A 17716-nucleotide genomic window follows, 5' to 3' on the forward strand; every position below is an offset into this window, starting at 1 on the left:
CACAATATATATATAAACTCGAAAAAAAAGAGGAAACCATCATGGTAACACCTGCAAAGGCTGGCATGTGCAGGCTCAGAAAGTGCAATGTAGAAAATATACGAGGCACCCATCTGCCAGATGTTTCCAAGTCCCTGGACGCCATATTTTCATTCCTTGCCTTTGCGTTTACAAATCACAATCAGTTTTGTTGGGGTGCTTAAAATGAACCAAGACTACAACTCCCAGAATGCACTGATATGTAAAAGCACAGTCCATAAATGGAAAACTGGTGTCCTGCTGAAATGGAGCCATCTAGTCACCCTAGGCACATCAGCAAAAACACCTCAGCAAAAATATCAGCCTGCATGTATGCAGCATGTTTGGAGAAACTGCTTACAGTTCATGGTTATTATGAGGCTTTCCAAAGATAAATTGGCACTAAACATTTCTACAGGAAACAAGACTCGCAGTAGAATTATTGTGTTATTGTCGGAGGACTTCCTCAACTAAAAGCCACCGCACCGTCAGCCCCTGAGAATGCGCTCTAAATTACTTTGCACGTGTCTGTAATAAACCCCTTTTTTGCGTCCTACGTTCATCAGTAATTGGTTTCTATCTATGCGGCGTGACTTATAGCTTTACCTGGGCTGTCTTTTAAAATCTGACTATCCACGTGCATAAAATGAGGGTGCAACACCGGCTGATATGAACTAGACGCCCCTGGGTTTGCTACGTCCGTTTGTCCATCAGTTGGAGGCACATTTCTTTACAGGACATACCTATACCACACCCTCAGCTTCTCCACTAACAGTTGTGACAGTTACCCCCAACCAACAGTACCATGATGAATGCATCAGTGTTGTTCTTTCAATATCCTGCATTTTAGGTCTAGGGTTAGTAGAACCTTCAGATTTTTTTTTAATTACACACACAATATGCTGATGTGTACACCAGTCAGCCTGCCCTCTTCATCCATTTGTCTGTTGTTGTGTCATTCACATTTTTATTTTGCTCATGGGGCTCATTACAGCATGGGGAAGTGACTCAGTCCACTTCAGCCATTGGCTAACCTCACTCTGAATGGCGGCATTCAGCCATTTCACAAGGAATTCATTCACACACAAAGTAGTTCCCTCAAGTTCCAGAGACTGTTCTGGCAATGTTTGCTTTTTGAGAACAAAAAGATATATTCGTAGCATGTGCTGGCTGCAGATAACCATGCCATTCACACTACTGGCACCTAGTGTGGGGCCCGGACCTTACAACTTGTATAGAATTCTTTGTTGCCGACATGACAATGAGACGACTCCTCTTCGAGTAAATGCGCATTGCTCAACAGCTCCATTGTTAGATCGATGTTTTTTTTTTCTGCCATTGGACTCGCCATATAGCACTGAAGCTCTGTGCAACTTCATCGTCCTCAAGATTTGGAAACAATGGAACGAAATTGAACTACAACCCTGTCGGTGATCGTGGACATTGTATCTGGCGACATTCTTCAAAACTCCACAGAGGTGGCTGCCTTGACAATACCTCTTCCTCCATGCCACGAGAATGCTCGACTTCAAGAAATGGATGGTAAAAAAGACAGGCTCTTTCAAAAGTGCCAACAGTATGGGGTGCAGTATGTGTACTCGAATCAGCATGACATTTACAACTTTTGCCTTTCGCCAGAGCATAACAAAGAGGATTGTAGAGCCAGCAATCTGTTCAATAACAAGAAAACACTTTGCTCTCGATGTGATCAACGCTTAGGTCACAACAAAGAGATGGTGGCGAGGCAGAATTCTCTGCGGAAGCATAACTCCTAGACACTGGCAGCAAAGAAAGGATTAAGCCTCTTCACAACTTCTAGAGCTCCATGAAGATCCCACGACTAAAAGATCTGGTCATCAGACCCACCCACACATCTCACAGTTACCTCGAACGTCCATTCAAAACCGCCTCGGTTCTCCACAGCCTTCGGGCTGTGATCGACATCAATAGCCCAATGGAGCCGAGATAGGATGATGGTGTCGAACTCAATTGGGCTCAGGGCATACAGGACAAAACTGAAGGGGACTTTCAGCCCTCAAAGCCAAAGCAACATTCTGTGCTGACAATGCCATTGATGCCTTCATAGCTTTTGATGCCGAGTATACTATTGGCGCCACTTACCTCTTCGGTGCCGGCAAATTCATCAGAGTCGACTATACCTATGAAGTCGAGTATGTAAACATCATCGAGGCATAAAAAGTCATCTGAATCACAGTCAAAAATGACAATGGCTTCAGTCCCACAGGAGCACACAAAAAAATGATTTGCTACATCAGAAGGTTCAAGTCACATTCAACGTTGAGGATGAGGGCAATGTCTTTGAAAATCTCTAAGGACTTATGAACATGAAAAGACTTTTGGAGGCTGAAAATTACTAAAATAAATCAAGCTATAAAAGGACACAGCAGGCTATTGCTCAAAACCAGCCTCCTCCGCAGATAAAGACTATGGAACACAAAGCAACTAACCCTATGCCACTTGACACTTCAGGTGACATTGATACAGGCAGCCCTGCACAGTAAACTCAGGACGATGACTATCAGGGAGTGCCCCCAGATAGTTCAGATCCATGGGGAGCCTATGACGTTGTTCTACCAGACCCAGTCATAGATGTACAGACAACAGCCAAGGCATCACCACTAGATGCCACTACATCATTTCATAGTGCTCTACAGCGCACAGCTATCCCAAAGTTCTTATACACACCACGGAGGAGGAGGAGAATTTTTAGTTGAAACACATTCTCAAAGACTGAGCGCTCAGTGCAGTATTTGTTTATGATAGGGTCAATGCTTAAAGTCTCTACAGAAGTATTTAAAGACCCAGTTGACTGAAGGGTATTAACACCTCGTAATTAGCGAAAATACAAACCTTCACCCAATGATCCACTCTTTATTTAGGGACATCCTACAGCAGATTTCCGAGTCACAACAGCTAGGAAAAGGGCAGCTTCCCAGAGTACGGGTGGCACACATCCTCCAGATAAGGACAATAAGTGAATAGATGCAGCAGGCAAACAAGTGGCGGTAGGACTTGTCAATCGTTGGTGCATAACCAGTTTAGTCGACCTCCTCTCATGTTACAACTGAGCAACATGGGATGAAATCGAGGGACTGTTACAATATCTCCTGGATCAGTACAAACCAAGAGATGAGGAATTAGTGTTTGAGGGCAAAGAACAAGTTACTTACCTTCGGTAACGCTTTTTTCTGGTGGATACAGTATCTGCTTGTGGATTCCTCACCTTGTGAATATCCCCTGCGCCAGCATTCCACAGAACTTTTTTCCCCAGCTCTCTACGCCGACATTGACGTCATAATGCATCGGCTCCGCTCGCGACTCCGTATGACGTCACCGGAGCCATAAGAGAGCCACGTCGGCGTGATGACGTCAGTTCCACCCATTTTTTCCGTGCCTCCGAGGCGCACAGGTGGACCAACGACAGATTCAAAGTATACATAGTATACAATATACAATCAAATATACATAGTAGATACCAGAAAGCATAATAACATCTCAAGCAAGACATCTTTTAAGGTATACAAAGGTGGACAACGGGGAGGCGGGTGGGCCAGTGAGGAATCCACAGGCAGATACTGTATCCACCAGAAACCGAAGGTAAGTAACTTGTTCTTCTGATGGATACATCTGCCAGTGGATTCCTCACCTTGTGAATAGATTCCCACAGCAGTCCCACTCCCGGAGGAGGGTGTCCACCTTCCTATACCAAAAAGTCTTGCAAGACAGAGCGCGCAAAGTGGCCCTCCCTCCTCATCTTAGAGTCCAAGCAATAATGCTTTGCGAAAGTATGGAGGGAGGCCCAAGTCGTGGCTTTACAAATGTCTGCCACAGGAACACCCCTGGCCAAAGCAGAAGTAGAAGATTTAGCCCTAGTTGAATGAGCTCTAATACCCTCAGGAGGAACCTTACCAGCCAGGGCATAGCAGATCTTGATGGTAAGGATGATCCATCTCGATAGAGTGCGCTTGTGCACAGCTCTTCCTTTAGAATGTCCAACATAACCCACGAAGAGCTGATCGTCCAGACAAAAGTCTTTAGTTCTATCCAAGTAAAAGCTCACAGCTCTTTTTGGGTCCAGACGATGAAGCCTTTCCTCCTCTTTGGAGGGATGAGGAGGTGGATAAAAAACAGGGAGAGTAATAGACTGCCCCAAATGAAACAGAGTAACTACTTTAGGCAGGAAAGCAGCCCTGGTCCTGAGTACCATCCTTTCAGCGTGTAATGTTAAAAAAGGGGGTTTAGAACTAAGAGCTTGAAGACCTTGCCGAGGTTATGGCTACAAGAAAGACCGTCTTAAAAGACAACAGCCTCAAAGGACAACTATGAAGAGGCTCAAACGGAGACCCCATCAGAAAAGTTAAGACAAGAATAAGGTCCCACTGTGGCATTACAAAAGGAGTAGGTGGAAACCTGTTTGTAAGGCCTTTGATAAACCTTAGTACAATAGGAGATTTAAATAATGACGGTTGATCAGGAAGACATAGAAAAGCCGATAAGGCCGATAGATAGCCCTTGACCGTGGCCACAGCACAGCCCTGCTGAGCCAAGGAATCCTTTCGCTTGTTGCAATCGTCTGTTGTGTATTGTTGAGCAAGCGTTGGCGGAACTTGTAACTGTCAATAGAGTTTATTGACAGTTACAAGTTCCGCCAACGCGGAAGTTCCGCCAACGCTTGCTCAACAATACACAACAGACGATTGCAACAAGCGAAAGGATTCCCCCCAAGAATGCTTGCTCATTTCCGGCAACCTCAATACAACAACATATGAACACTACAAGATAAACCATTACATCACGGTAGCAAAATAGTGAAAGGAACACGCAATATAGAAAACGAACTCACTGGTCCCCAATACGAAGGGTAACACCCGTGATACGACAAATAAGCACAAAGAAGCGAAGGAAGACACCAGCCGCAAACATACCGAATGTTGCCATAACAACACAACGAGAACAACATCGGACGTAGCCACGCCGGAAACATAAATCAACCAATCACCACACTCCATTGAAACGGAGCGTTTTCCAACAGCTGAGGAGGTAGACGAAGGAAACACCGCACAAGATACAAGCCGGCACCCACATTTTTTCGAATAACAAGGTATGAAAATCATTGAGAAACTGTCTGTAATCCTCACGCGACAACGAGGCGGCATGCACGAGCACTCGATACTAACAAACGCCGCCACGGATAACGAGCACTCCAGCAACGCCATGATTCCTCAAAATAATATGCACAAAGCTTGCTTATTTTTTCGTTAAAAAATATATATTCACGGAACATAAGTGGTAGCCCGAGTCTATTCCCCCAGACATCACGAACAATGAGGAACGAAAGACCACCACTTAACGAGAGTGACTAACGCATGAGACCGAGGTGTTCCAAAGGAGCGTTCCATAATCACAGCCACCAGCAAAGATAATGAGCACCTCAGTACAACGAAAGCACAAAGCACCTTTCACGTAAATTTTTTGTACACCAACAGTTTACGTGACATAGGAGCCGAACCGAGTTTATTAAAATTTACAAGGTAGCATTAGCTGCACAAGTAGACATCCAGAGGTTTCCGCTCTTCCCTCACTACAGCGTCACCTTTCATTTGCATTCACAGGGTCTCCAGCTGCCCAAAGTGAGATTGGACCAGAACCACATGTCAGTCCCCTTCCCTATGAACGAACCCAAAGGGTACGTAAAAATTATTTATATACAGCCCTGTTCCACAATGCCAATAAACGACAAAACCACCAGAGAACCATCTATTTCATAGATCTGTTCTCCTTTGTGTGTCATAGGTAAAGAAGATGACAGCAACCCACATCCGTTAGTACGTACGTTTCTCCAATAACAAGGTTTTTTAAAAAAAGAAAAGAATCTAGCTTTACAACATATATTAAGAGTAGATATATTATTATTTTTACAGGAAAAAGATGTCCATTTGGAATCACATATGAGCCCTGACGAAGACCTTATGAATAAAATACAGGTCCACAACAACACAGGTCGAAACGCGTCGGCTAGCAGAGAACGAGACACGTTTGGGATAAAAATTACACAATAACGTCCCCAGAAGAGCGAAAACAACATACTCAGTCAATGCTCTCCACAACTACTATGAAATATTTCTCTCTGACCCTGCATAGGACCACAACAAGCATTTAACGTTGAGGCAACAATAAGTTTGAGTCCCCACACTCTATAAAATAGGATATCTTAGTACTGAAGTGCAACAATTTTCCTGTTTGTTTAAAATATTTTGTTTATGTTCGTCGAGTTGTCATTAAGTTATTGTGAAAAATGTAAAGTTTGTTTAATGTTTTATGTAAAGGACATGTATTTGTCACAATGAAGAAGTGTTCTCTCTTTTTCAAAGTAGCTCAGATTGTCATAAATGAAATACAACTCGCAGTCAATAAATAGGCTCGCTGAGAAAAGTGAAAATTGTGATTCATGGTGTCAGAGGCATTTGCATTACAAAAAGTTATACTATAGATTCCGGCCCCTGAAAACCTCACAGAATCTCCCCCGTGTTATATATCCCTCAGAGGGAGATGGAGCGGAGGGCACGAGGAGAGGTGGAGAAGATCCGTATACCACACCCTTCTTGGCCAATCCGGGGCGACCAAAATAACTTGGGCCCGGTCTTGGCGAATCTTCCTCAGAACCCGAGGAATCAAGGGTATAGGAGGAAACGCATAAAGAAGTTGTGAGCCCCAACACAACTGAAACGCGTCCCCCAACGCTCCCTGCATCGGATACTGGAGACTGCAAAATGACGGGCAGTGCGCGTTCTCGCGGGTGGCGAATAGGTCCACCCGAGGTGTCCCCCACGTCCAAAAGACGTGACGAACCACCTCCGGATGGAGCCTCCACTCGTGGTCGGCGGAGAACTGCCGACTGAGACTGTCCGCACGTACGTTCAGCACCCCAGCCAAATGACAAATCTGATGATCCTGAGCCCAGGACCAGAGACGCAGAACCTCTCTGCAGAGACAATGAGACCCCACTCCTCCCTGCTTGTTGACATACCACATCGCGGTAGTGTTGTCCGTCAGGACTTGAACAGACTGACCGCAAAGGGAAGGGAGGAAGGCCTTGAGTGCCAAACGAATCGCCCGCAAGTCCAGAAGGTTGATGTGAAGCAACCTTTCCTCTGGAGACCAAAGACCCTTGATCTCCAGATTCCCCAGATGAGCACCCCACCCTAGGGTGGAGGCATCCGTTATCACTGTGGCCACCGATGGAGACAGATGGAAGGGCTTCCCTTGAGACAGATTGCCCCCCACGCTCCACCAAGATAGATCCGCTGCAGCTTCTCTGGAGATCCTGATCGACTCCCTGAGATCTCCGCTGTGCTGATACCACTGCCTGCGGAGGCACCACTGGAGCGCCCTCATGTGCGAACGTGCATGGTTGACCAACAGAATGCAGGAAGCGAACAGACCGAGCAGACGAAGGACCTTCAGAACTGGAACAACCGCTCCATTGTGAAATAAAGGGATCATCTCCTGAATGTCGAGAATTCTTTGAGGAGGAGGAAATGCTCGACACACAGTAGTGTCCAGTACCGCCCCTATGAACAGGTTGCGTTGAGAGGGCACCAGGTGAGATTTGGGCACATTGATCGAAAAACCCAAGTCGAATAACAGCTGAGATGTTACCTGCAGATGATATTGCACCATCTCTGGGGACTCTGCCTTCAGAAGCCAGTCGTCCAGGTAGGGGAAAACCGGAATCCCTGACCTCCTGAGATGAGCAGCCACCACCGCCATCACCTTCGTGAAGACTCGAGGTGCGGTAGTAAGACCAAACGGGAGGACCGCAAACTGGTAATGTTGCGACCCAACCGTAAAACGGAGATACTTCCTGTGCGACTTCAGGATTGGGAAATGGAAGTACGCGTCCTGCAAGTCGATCAACACCATCCAGTCTCCTTGCTGCAACGCTTGAAGAACCTGCGCAAGGGTCAACATCTTGAATTTCTCCTGTTTCAGGTAAAAGTTCAAGACTCTGAGGTCCAGAATCGGACGCAATCTGCCGTCCTTCTTGGGAATCAGGAAATACCGGGAGTAGCATCCCTGACCCCTTTCATGCTCTGGAACCACCTCTATCGCACCTTTTTGAAGCAAAGCTAGAACCTCCTTCTGCAGAAGAAGCAGATGGTCTTCTGAGCAGTAACCCTGGCAAGGAGGGTAAGGGGGAGGAAACTCCCGAAAGGGAAGGGTGTACCCAGTCTCCACGAGGTTTAAAACCCAAAGGTCGGTTGTAACAGATTTCCAACCTCGCAGAAAGTGGGACACCCGACCCCCCACAGGTCTCACATGATCTAGGATGTGGGATCTAGGGCTGCTTCCCTGAAGCTTCATTGGGAGCAGAGGAGGCAGAAGATGAAGATTGGTTGCGGCCAGAACCTCTCCGGCCCCTCTGCCTTTCTCTATACGACCTATAGAGGGGATTCTGCTGCTGCTGCTGCTGATGAGGTTGCCAGAAGGAACGAAATGAGGATCTCCCAAAGCCTCTGAATTTCCTAAGATCAAATCCCTTAGGAGGAGTCTGTAATCCTAAAGATTTCGCCGTTACCCTGCTCTCTTTAAATCTTTGCAAGGCGGAACCAGCCTTTTCGCCAAAAGGTTTTTGTCCGTCAAAAGGCAAATCTACCAAAGTGGCTTGAACATCAGTAGAGAAGCCAGAAGAACGAAGCCATGCTTGCCTCCTAGTGGCTATCGACGACCCCATTATCCTTGCCACAGAATCAGCCGTGTCAAGCCCCAACTGAATTACCTGCCTTGCAGCAGCCTGAGTGTCAGTGACCACCTCCATAAAAGAAGCCTTATCTCCTCCTGGCAGCTTTGGGGCTAATGATTTCATAGAGTCCATAAGAGCATGAACGTAGCACCCTAATAAGCAGGTGGCATTAGTGGATTTAAGCGCCATGCTCCCTGAAGAAAAGGTCTTTTTAGCTGCGTGATCAGTCTTTTTAGACTCCCTATCCGCAGGAGTCTGAGGGAAGGCGCCTGAAGAATGCTTCGAACATGAAGCTTGCACCACCAGGCTTTCTGTAGAAGGGTGGGAAGATAGATAACTTGGATCCCCAGGAGCCACCCTATATCTCCTTGCCACCTGTCTGGATACTGCCGGCTAAGAGAGTGGCTCACGCCAGACGTCCATAACTGGCTCCAAGATAGCCTCATTAAAAGGCAACAAGGCTTCAATAGTTGAAGCTGGCGAATGTAGTACTTCAGTCAGAAGGTTTGGTTTATATTCAGCAGAGGGCAACTGCAAGTCCAGCAACTCTGCGGACTTCTTAATAACAAAATGATAAGGAGCCAGTTCCTGCGGTGGAGAGGATCTAGTAGAAGAATGCTCCCACTCCGGAGTTGTATCAAAACCACTAGCCTCTTGAATCCCTTCAAAGTCATCAGAAGATGTATCCACCTCACCTTCTTCCACTTCCTCCCTATAACGCTCCTCTTCCAAAACTCTCTGAGCCTCTCTCCTTGAGCGTATCCGAGGAACCGGCGCCGGCGGCGCCGTACGCGGAGTCGGTGGAAGTCGGCGGCGGCGGAGTTGGCGGCGACGGACGCGGAGCCGAGGGAGTCGGCAACGGCGTCGAGGAGGGCTCCGAAGAAGGCCGATCCAAACGAAGCCGAGATGGATCCCCAGACGGCGCCGGAAACTGCCACGAAGGTGCCATCGGCAAAAAGGGCATAAACGGGGCCTGAGCACGATGCTGTGGCACTCCCAAGGTGTATGCCATAGGACCCATGGGACCAGAAGGTGCGCCGGATGGGAAGGCAGCCCGTTGAAAAATCCCATACATGGCATTAAGAAAATGCGTCGAATCCGCACCCGGAGTCGGGAACTGCGGATAAGGGATTGATCCTGAATCCGGCTGAGGAGTACCTGGAACCGGAGCCGAAATGTCCTCGACAGGAGCCACAGTATCACCCGGCTCTGGAGAAAGCTCCTTTTCCTGTTCTTGCTCGACATCAGAAGCAGAAGACTCCACTGGCGCCGGAGACTGCGCGGGTGACTGCGCCGGAGACTGCGCCAGGGACCGCACCGGAGTCCGCTTCGGCGAAGGTGACCTCTCTGGAGACTTCCTAGGAGATGGAGAAGGAGATACATCCTTACTTCGACGTCGAGGCGACGTCGATCTCGAAGCCTTGCTCTTCGAAGACCGGTGCCGAGAGCTATGCTTTCTTTTCTTCTGGTGCTTCTTCGACTTCGAAGAATGTGAAGTCAACGACTCCGGCCTCGATCTCTCCTTCTTCCTACCTCTCTTTTCCTTCTTCGCCTTGGCCATGAAGAGCTCCGCCTCTCTCTCCTTTAAGGCCTTGGGGTTCATTCTTCTGCAGCTCGAACAGTCCTCCATGTCGTGGTCAGAAGAAAGGCACCACAAACAATCTTCATGGGGGTCTGTCATTGACATGCGGCCCCCACATTCCCTACAAGGTTTGAAATCTGACTTCCTAGTCGAAGACATGATGAATTCACCAACAGTAACCCACTACAAGACTACAAAGTAGCAGGAGAGTGCTGGAAAACCGTTACCCGTCGACGGCGTGGAAAAAGGGAACTGACGTCATCACGCCGACGTGGCTCTCTTATGGCTCCGGTGACGTCATACGGAGTCGCGAGCGGAGCCGATGCATTATGACGTCCACGTCGGCGTAGAGAGCTGGGGAAAAAAGTTCCGTGGAATGCTGGCGCAGGGGATATTCACAAGGTGAGGAATCTACTGGCAGATGTATCCATCAGAATTAATCTCCAACACAACTATTCGCGGCACCTTGGCCTGCACAAGGAATTAACTCCTCAAACATTCTACACAGGAATGCTTGGCTATGCATATCAGGCTTTAAATCTGAGATTCTGCAGCACCTCTTAAAAGTCCCTTTCGATGGGGAACACCTTTTTGGCCCAGAGGTGGATACCCAATTAGAATTTGTTTTAAACAAATACACTGCAACCGTGAAATTCATGGGGGGCCCACATTCCACAACACCCAGACAGCAGCCTTTTCACGGGTTTCAGGGCAGGAATGCAGCCAAAACCACCTCCACTGACACACAGTCCTGCCAGAAACAACAGAAGGCATACCACCAGCAAACTGCTAGGGGATACTATAGAGGTGAATGAAATTGGGGTAGTCAAAGAGGGAGAGTTTAAGGTACCACCGGAAAGGGAGCCTCTATCTCAAAACAATGACTCACCACAACTTCCCCCGATCATACAGCACCTGTTGGGGAACATTACAGCAGTACCATTACCTCTGGCCCGAAATAACAACTGACCAGTGGGTGCTGTCCATTGTTTATCGTGGACACTACCTAGAACTTACTTCACAACCTCCAAACATACCACCACACAGACAGACACTCAACCCTCAACCCTCAGCACCTTCACCTTTTTAAAGAGGAGGTAAAATCTCTGCTATTAAAAGACTCCATAGAACTTTTCCAAAAGAACATCTTGGAAGAGGCGTGTATTCCATATACTTTTTGATGCCCAAGAAGGACGGCACGTTGAGACCAATATTGGATCTCTGCCCTCTTAATCAATATATATTATCGGAACACTTCCATTTGGTAAGGACGCTTACTTTCACATCCCCATTCATCCAGCACATGGTCCCTACATCAGATTTATGATAAGTGGACATCATTACCAGTTCAATGTGCTGCACTTTGGGTGAAGACAGCTCCAAGAGTCTTTACCAAATGCCTGGCAGTTGTAGCAGCACATTTGAGAAGACACAACATTCTTGTGTTCCCATACCTGGATGATTGGCTCATAAAGAGTGCAAATGCCTGCAAGATATACAGACTACCATCAGCTTGTTGGCCAAATTGGGTTTCACAATCAATGCAACAAAATATCACTTACCACCTCTCCAGATACAAATGTGTATAGGAGCGACTCTAAACTCTCTTACAGCCAAAGCTGCTCTCCAGAACCAACTGGCTATTTTCCAGCCACATCTGCCAGGCAGAGTAGTGATGCACCTCTAGGGTATGATGGCATCCTGTATAGCGATTGCCCCGCATGCCAGGCTTCACATGCATCCCCTACAAGAGTGTCTAGTATCTGAATGGTCACCGGCGAACGGCAGTTTAGATGATCAGGTGTTGATTCCACTCACGGTCCATCGGTCACTGCAAAGGTGGTTCACAGCCAATCTACTCAAGGGCATACCTTTTTTGGCCCAATACCACAACTGACAATTACCACAGATGCATCACTCTTAGGATGGGGAGCGCATATGGAGGATATCATAGTCCATGGTACATGGACCGATCAGCAACAAACTCTACACATTGCGTATTAGAACTTGTAGCCAGCCAGTTAGCATTAAAAAGCCTTTGTCACCACTGTGACTCAGAAAGCTGTTCTCTGATCAGACAACATGACGGCAATGTATTACATAAAAAAGCTGGGGGGGGAGGGCACCCATTCAATACAGTTGCCTCGTTTGGTGCAGGAGACACTTGGCATTGGTCTCTTTGCCCTCACATCCAACTCCTTGCAGAATATCTTCCGGGATAGGACAATTCGGTAGCAGACCTGCTCAGCAGAACGCAGCAACAAGTCCACAAGTGGGAATTCCACCCCGAAGTAATCCAATTCGACTTTTCACGTGGGTCGCACTCCGCTCGACCTCCACTGCATGGGCGACACCAGACATGTAACTATGCCTCATGAGAAGCTTTCCAACACACCAGACCTTCTCACTCGCAGCGGACGAGAGCCAGTCACCGCAACCCCTAACAACTGAACCACGGGATTTGGCCCCTGAAGTCATATAATTTGGATACTTGCATTTGCTTCCAGAGTGTATGGACATTCTTAAAGAGGCACGGCATCCAACAACTTGAGCCTGCTATGCTGCTAAACGGAAAAGATTTGTCCATTACTGTAAGGCTCAACACATAGACCTATGTGTACCCATGTTACAAAAGATGGTATGTTATCTGCTACACCTCCAAAAATAGCATACACTTCCATACAACTGCACCTTGCAATTGCAGCATACCTGGAAAATCGTAAGGACGGTTCTCTTTATCGCGTACAGGTCATTAAAGCCTTCATGGAAGGCCCGAAAATAATTATCCCTCCGTGAGCACTCTAGTCCCAGCATGGAATTTTAATGTGTAACTTACAAGACTTATGTCCACACCTTTTGAATCTTTGCATTCCTGCCCCTACAGTTCCTGTCATGGAAGGTTACTTTCTTGGTAGTTATCACATCATTGACAGGGGTTAGCGAATTACATGCCTTCACAATAGAAGGACCGTACTTTCAGGTTTTCCAAGACAAGGTGCGACTACGGATGAACCCACAGCTTCTTCCAAAAGTCGTACCTCCTTAAATAAGACACTAGACCTCCCTGTGTATTTTTCTAAACTGGAGACAGTTGCAGAAAGATTCCTACACACACTTGATGTTAAAAGAGCATTTTCTGTATTACATTGATAGGACTAAAACCTTTAGGAAAACACAGCAGTTATTTGTTGCGCTCTCAAACCCTAGAAACTTAAACACAATTTCAAAAGCAGGAATTGCATGATGGATAGTACAACGCATCCACATATGTTACATTAAACCCAAATGTACATTACCATCGATCCACAAGCACCTTCTACTAGAAAGAGAGGTGATTCTAGGTAACATTGCTTTAGCTGGCATATGTAAGACAGCTACTTGGACTAATCCACATACATTTAAAAAACACTTAGTTGGTGTCCAATCAAGAAAACAAGCTCTGGTTGGTCAAAAAGTGTTAAAACGTTGGGGCCAATTATGATATCGGTGGGACCAACACTGACATACCATTCGGTCCCACTGACATCTCTAACCTCGGTCAGACCGCTGCATTAGGATGCGGTCAATCCGACCACATTGGCCCAGAGACCGACTGACAGCTTCCAACTGGCTTTTTGAGTCAGTCGGTCCGATCGCATTCCCCACAATGGAGGCAGTGCCTTCTCAGGCACTGCCATGGGGATTACAATCCACCTTTCCGCCAGCCATTTCACGTTGGTTCTTCAGAGGTGAAAAAGCTGGCGGAAAGGCTTTTTTGAGGCCGGTAGCAGGGCCCCTGTCTCCCATAGCCTACATGGGCCTTGGGCGGCACTTGTGGTGCTCCCATAAACATCCCTGCATGGGATGTTTGAAAACATGCCTGTTTGCATTGGGACTTGTGCTACGGCACTTCTACGGGCCACAGCACAAGCCTCTATACAAATAGGCATGTTTCCGAGCACCTCCATGGCGGTCAGATCCTAATTTGGCAGGTGGGACCACCGGCTACCTGTAGGTGTATCCCGTTCTGCAACGATAGCAGTCAGACGCTTGTCTGACATCCATGTTAATCGGCCCCTTTATTCCAGACATCTGCACAAACTGATACTTGAGAGGCAGAGACAGGCAGTGATAGTGAAAAAGAATGAGTGGATGAGAAGCATTTTCTACACTCAATAATACATTTTTCACCAAATTTCACACAAACATGTTGTCAAATCCTCAATCTTTGACTGATAAATCATATCAAAGAGACTGTATCAGGACTGTGCAGCGAGAGAGATTTATTGCACGCTCTAGACCTCCTACCTGGATCTCACTCAGCTGGTCTATCCGGTGGTTCATTGAGGCAAAATATCACGGTCTTCTGCTCAGTTACAATAGTTGTCTTTATTTTCTCTTAGCATCCATGCCAGAAAGCTCAGTTCCGCAGGCCAATGTCCTACCCGAATTTCAACCGAAGTTGGAAGAGCAGGTCCGGAAGCATTTCCCAGAGACTTGGATCTGGGACCTGACAGCAGTTGGGTATGTTATCTTTACTTTAGTAGAATCTCTTGATGATATTTTATGTTCTTGATTCACAGTGGATGGCCTGTTGCTTAAGTTGGAATCAACTATTGCTTCATTGTCCACTGTCCAGGGTTTGTGTTACGCTGAGTTCAAAATATTGTGGTACATAAACATCAGAAAAAATATTGTGATGCAAAAATATCTCGGTATAGAATATTGTTATCAAGAAATTTTTTATATTTGTTAGATAATATCGTTTTTAAGAATATTGTTGTTTGAAATATTGTTTTCAGCAAAATAGGGTCCGAGTCTTATGTCGGATGGAAGGTCTCCGCCCGACGGTCGGAGCCCTTCAGCCCGCATCGGAACGTGCCCTTCGGATTCCTTTCCAACCAATCCCACTCGGATTTGCGGATTGCTTACGACGGGCTCGGAGAGCCCGTCCGCCATCCGGAAACCCTTTAGTACTCCCCCGGCCGCCTATTTCCAACCGAGTGAGTACGATGGCAGTTTCTCACTGCCTTTGCGTGCCAGTGTTTCCAGCATGAAAAGGCAGTTGGAAATTGTCTTTGGGGGCCCCCAGTAGGGCTCCCATGGGTGCGAAGGCACCTATGGGTGCAGGGATGAACTACATCCCTGCATTTCACAATGCGAGCATGCATTCCGTTTGGGATGCGTGCGCCCATTGTGAAGTATACGAGTGCCGCATCATACTTGCAGGTGCGTAACCGACGACAGTAGGTCGGTCGGTTACAGATCGTGACCGATGTCAGACGGACTCCGGTCCGTCGGACATCGGAATCGGCCCCTAGTTGTGTGTTACTGTATTAATTTTAGATGCTAGTATTTTTGGCATAATTGTTATTAAATGTATAAAATGTACAACTGCGGGCTAAAATTTTAGCTCATCATGTTTTTTCTTTCCTGTTTTGTATTGATATAATGGATGTCAACAGCTTAGATGTAATACTGAAGAATCATGTTTGTACCGCACTATGTATGGTTGTTGACACAATAAAATTTGTTTTGAAAAAAAAATGTATAAAATGCAGTTTGTAAATTTAAGTGATTTCGTTTTTTTAATGTTATTAGTTATTTATAATGTTGCAGTGAGTTGTTGGTTTTGTAGGGGGATAGGGTGGGAAGTTATTTAAATTAGAAATATTTTAATTAATGGTAATTAGTTTTTTATTGTTGATACTTTTTTTATTGACTAATTGTGTAAATTGTTTAATTGTATTATATTTTGAATTTGAAATTGTAATGTACATTTTTATTTGAGATTTATTTTTAGCAATAGTAAAATATGCTTTAGTTTGTCAAACTATATATAAATGTGTGTGTGTATGTTCATATAAATATATATTTAAATATCGTATTAAATGGTGGAATTTATTTACTTTACATTATATTAATTTTATATTTTATAATATTTTACATTTACTACTATCAACTTTGTAAATAGAATTTAAACCATTTTTTGCCTGTTTGTGGATCATATTACTGTCAGCTATGTATTTTTTGAATATTTTTGGTATTTCCGTTATAAGTTATGGAACATAATATTGTCGTAGTCAATTAAGAACTCTTTATAAATCAAGCAGGAGGAGGTTTGGAGGCCTGAAAGTGAGAGCATAAGGCCAGCTCAGCAGAGTCAGCATAGTAGCTAGCAGTTCCAGCATAAGGAAGTGGGGTAGGGCTGGGCAATTATTTTTCCAGTTCCAGGGCATACCCGCCTTTTCCAGCACCTGCTTCAGTTTAGCGTACAGTGGACAAAAAGCATGAGTAGCCTGGTGGTACCTGTATCGATCCACACACTGATGCAAGATGACTTGCCTGCTCATCCCATCATGGACAGAACATGATGGTATGAGCGTGCAGACACATGAGGATCCTGATGCCACGGTTTTCACCTCAGTGACCTGTTTTGGTTTGGGGGCAGTGGGCTCAGTATATAAAATTCAGTAGATTGATGACAAGAATGTTGCATCCACTACATCGACCTTCCACTGCTTTGTTGGGTAAGTATATGATTTCTGTTCATACGTCTACTTCTACTCATCTCCTAAGGTAAGTTTGAGTAGGGTTAAGAAGAGTTATTATATACTTACCCTAGGATGTTGTGATAGGAGATAGCCTGGAAGTGATGTTAGTGTAGGTCAATACTGTTAATATCTAAAGAACAACATACAACTGTTTTGCCTGAACCTGAGTGGTTTTTCTGTGTTACTGAGCAAAGAATCTGCCCTTTTTTCTAGTTCTTCTGAGAAGTGCATGTTGGCATATTTAGTCACAGCCACTGTGTTGGCATAATGAAAAACATTGGAAAATCACATGGATCTAGCAGACCATTTCACTGCACCAATGCTGTATGCTGATGCTGTGCAGCCTCAGCGAAATTTAAAAAAGAGACGCAAATGTGCCACTGCTGTTGCTGGTTGCATCACCCTTTAGGCGCGTCCATGCATTAAGACATATGCTTGCGCATACATTACAAAGTATGTGCACACATGAATGAATCCTCCTACAGAATGACACAGACACCGTTTTCTTTATTTTTAGGGACCAATGTTAGATTACGGACACCGTTTAGGTGAGTAAATTGAAAGAAAGTAAGTGCGTAAGAGTGCTTTTTTTGTAGCATAGTTCACAGCATCAAATTGCAGCTGCAAGTCGCTTCAATAGCATGCTAGTTGGAGGAGGAGAAGTAAAGTAACAAGAAGTGGTGGTGTGCCAGTAAAAATACAGCCTGGTGGGCCACTGAAGGGAAAAACAGCACACGAGAGAGACAGCAACATGGAAATTGAGTGACAGGGATTGGCAAAAGAGAAGCACATGAGCGAGAAAGCAGCACAGGAGGCAGA

The 17716-nt window shown here is 45.9% G+C and overlaps 1 protein-coding gene across 1 annotated transcript in view; it reads left to right on the forward strand.

Moving 5' to 3' along the window:
* Nucleotides 1-17716, forward strand: part of LOC146812870 (alpha-2-macroglobulin-like protein 1) — a 227443-nt gene that overhangs the window by 121476 nt on the left and 88251 nt on the right. Inside the window, exon 18 of the mRNA XM_085619944.1 lies at nt 14747-14867. Within this exon, the coding sequence (XP_085476070.1) occupies nt 14747-14867 (121 nt within the window). The remainder of the gene's footprint in view (nt 1-14746; nt 14868-17716) is intronic.

The sequence above is a fragment of the Triturus cristatus genome, chromosome 7 (genome assembly GCF_964204655.1).
Source record: "Triturus cristatus chromosome 7, aTriCri1.1, whole genome shotgun sequence".
NCBI classification, from domain to species: Eukaryota; Metazoa; Chordata; class Amphibia; order Caudata; family Salamandridae; genus Triturus; species Triturus cristatus.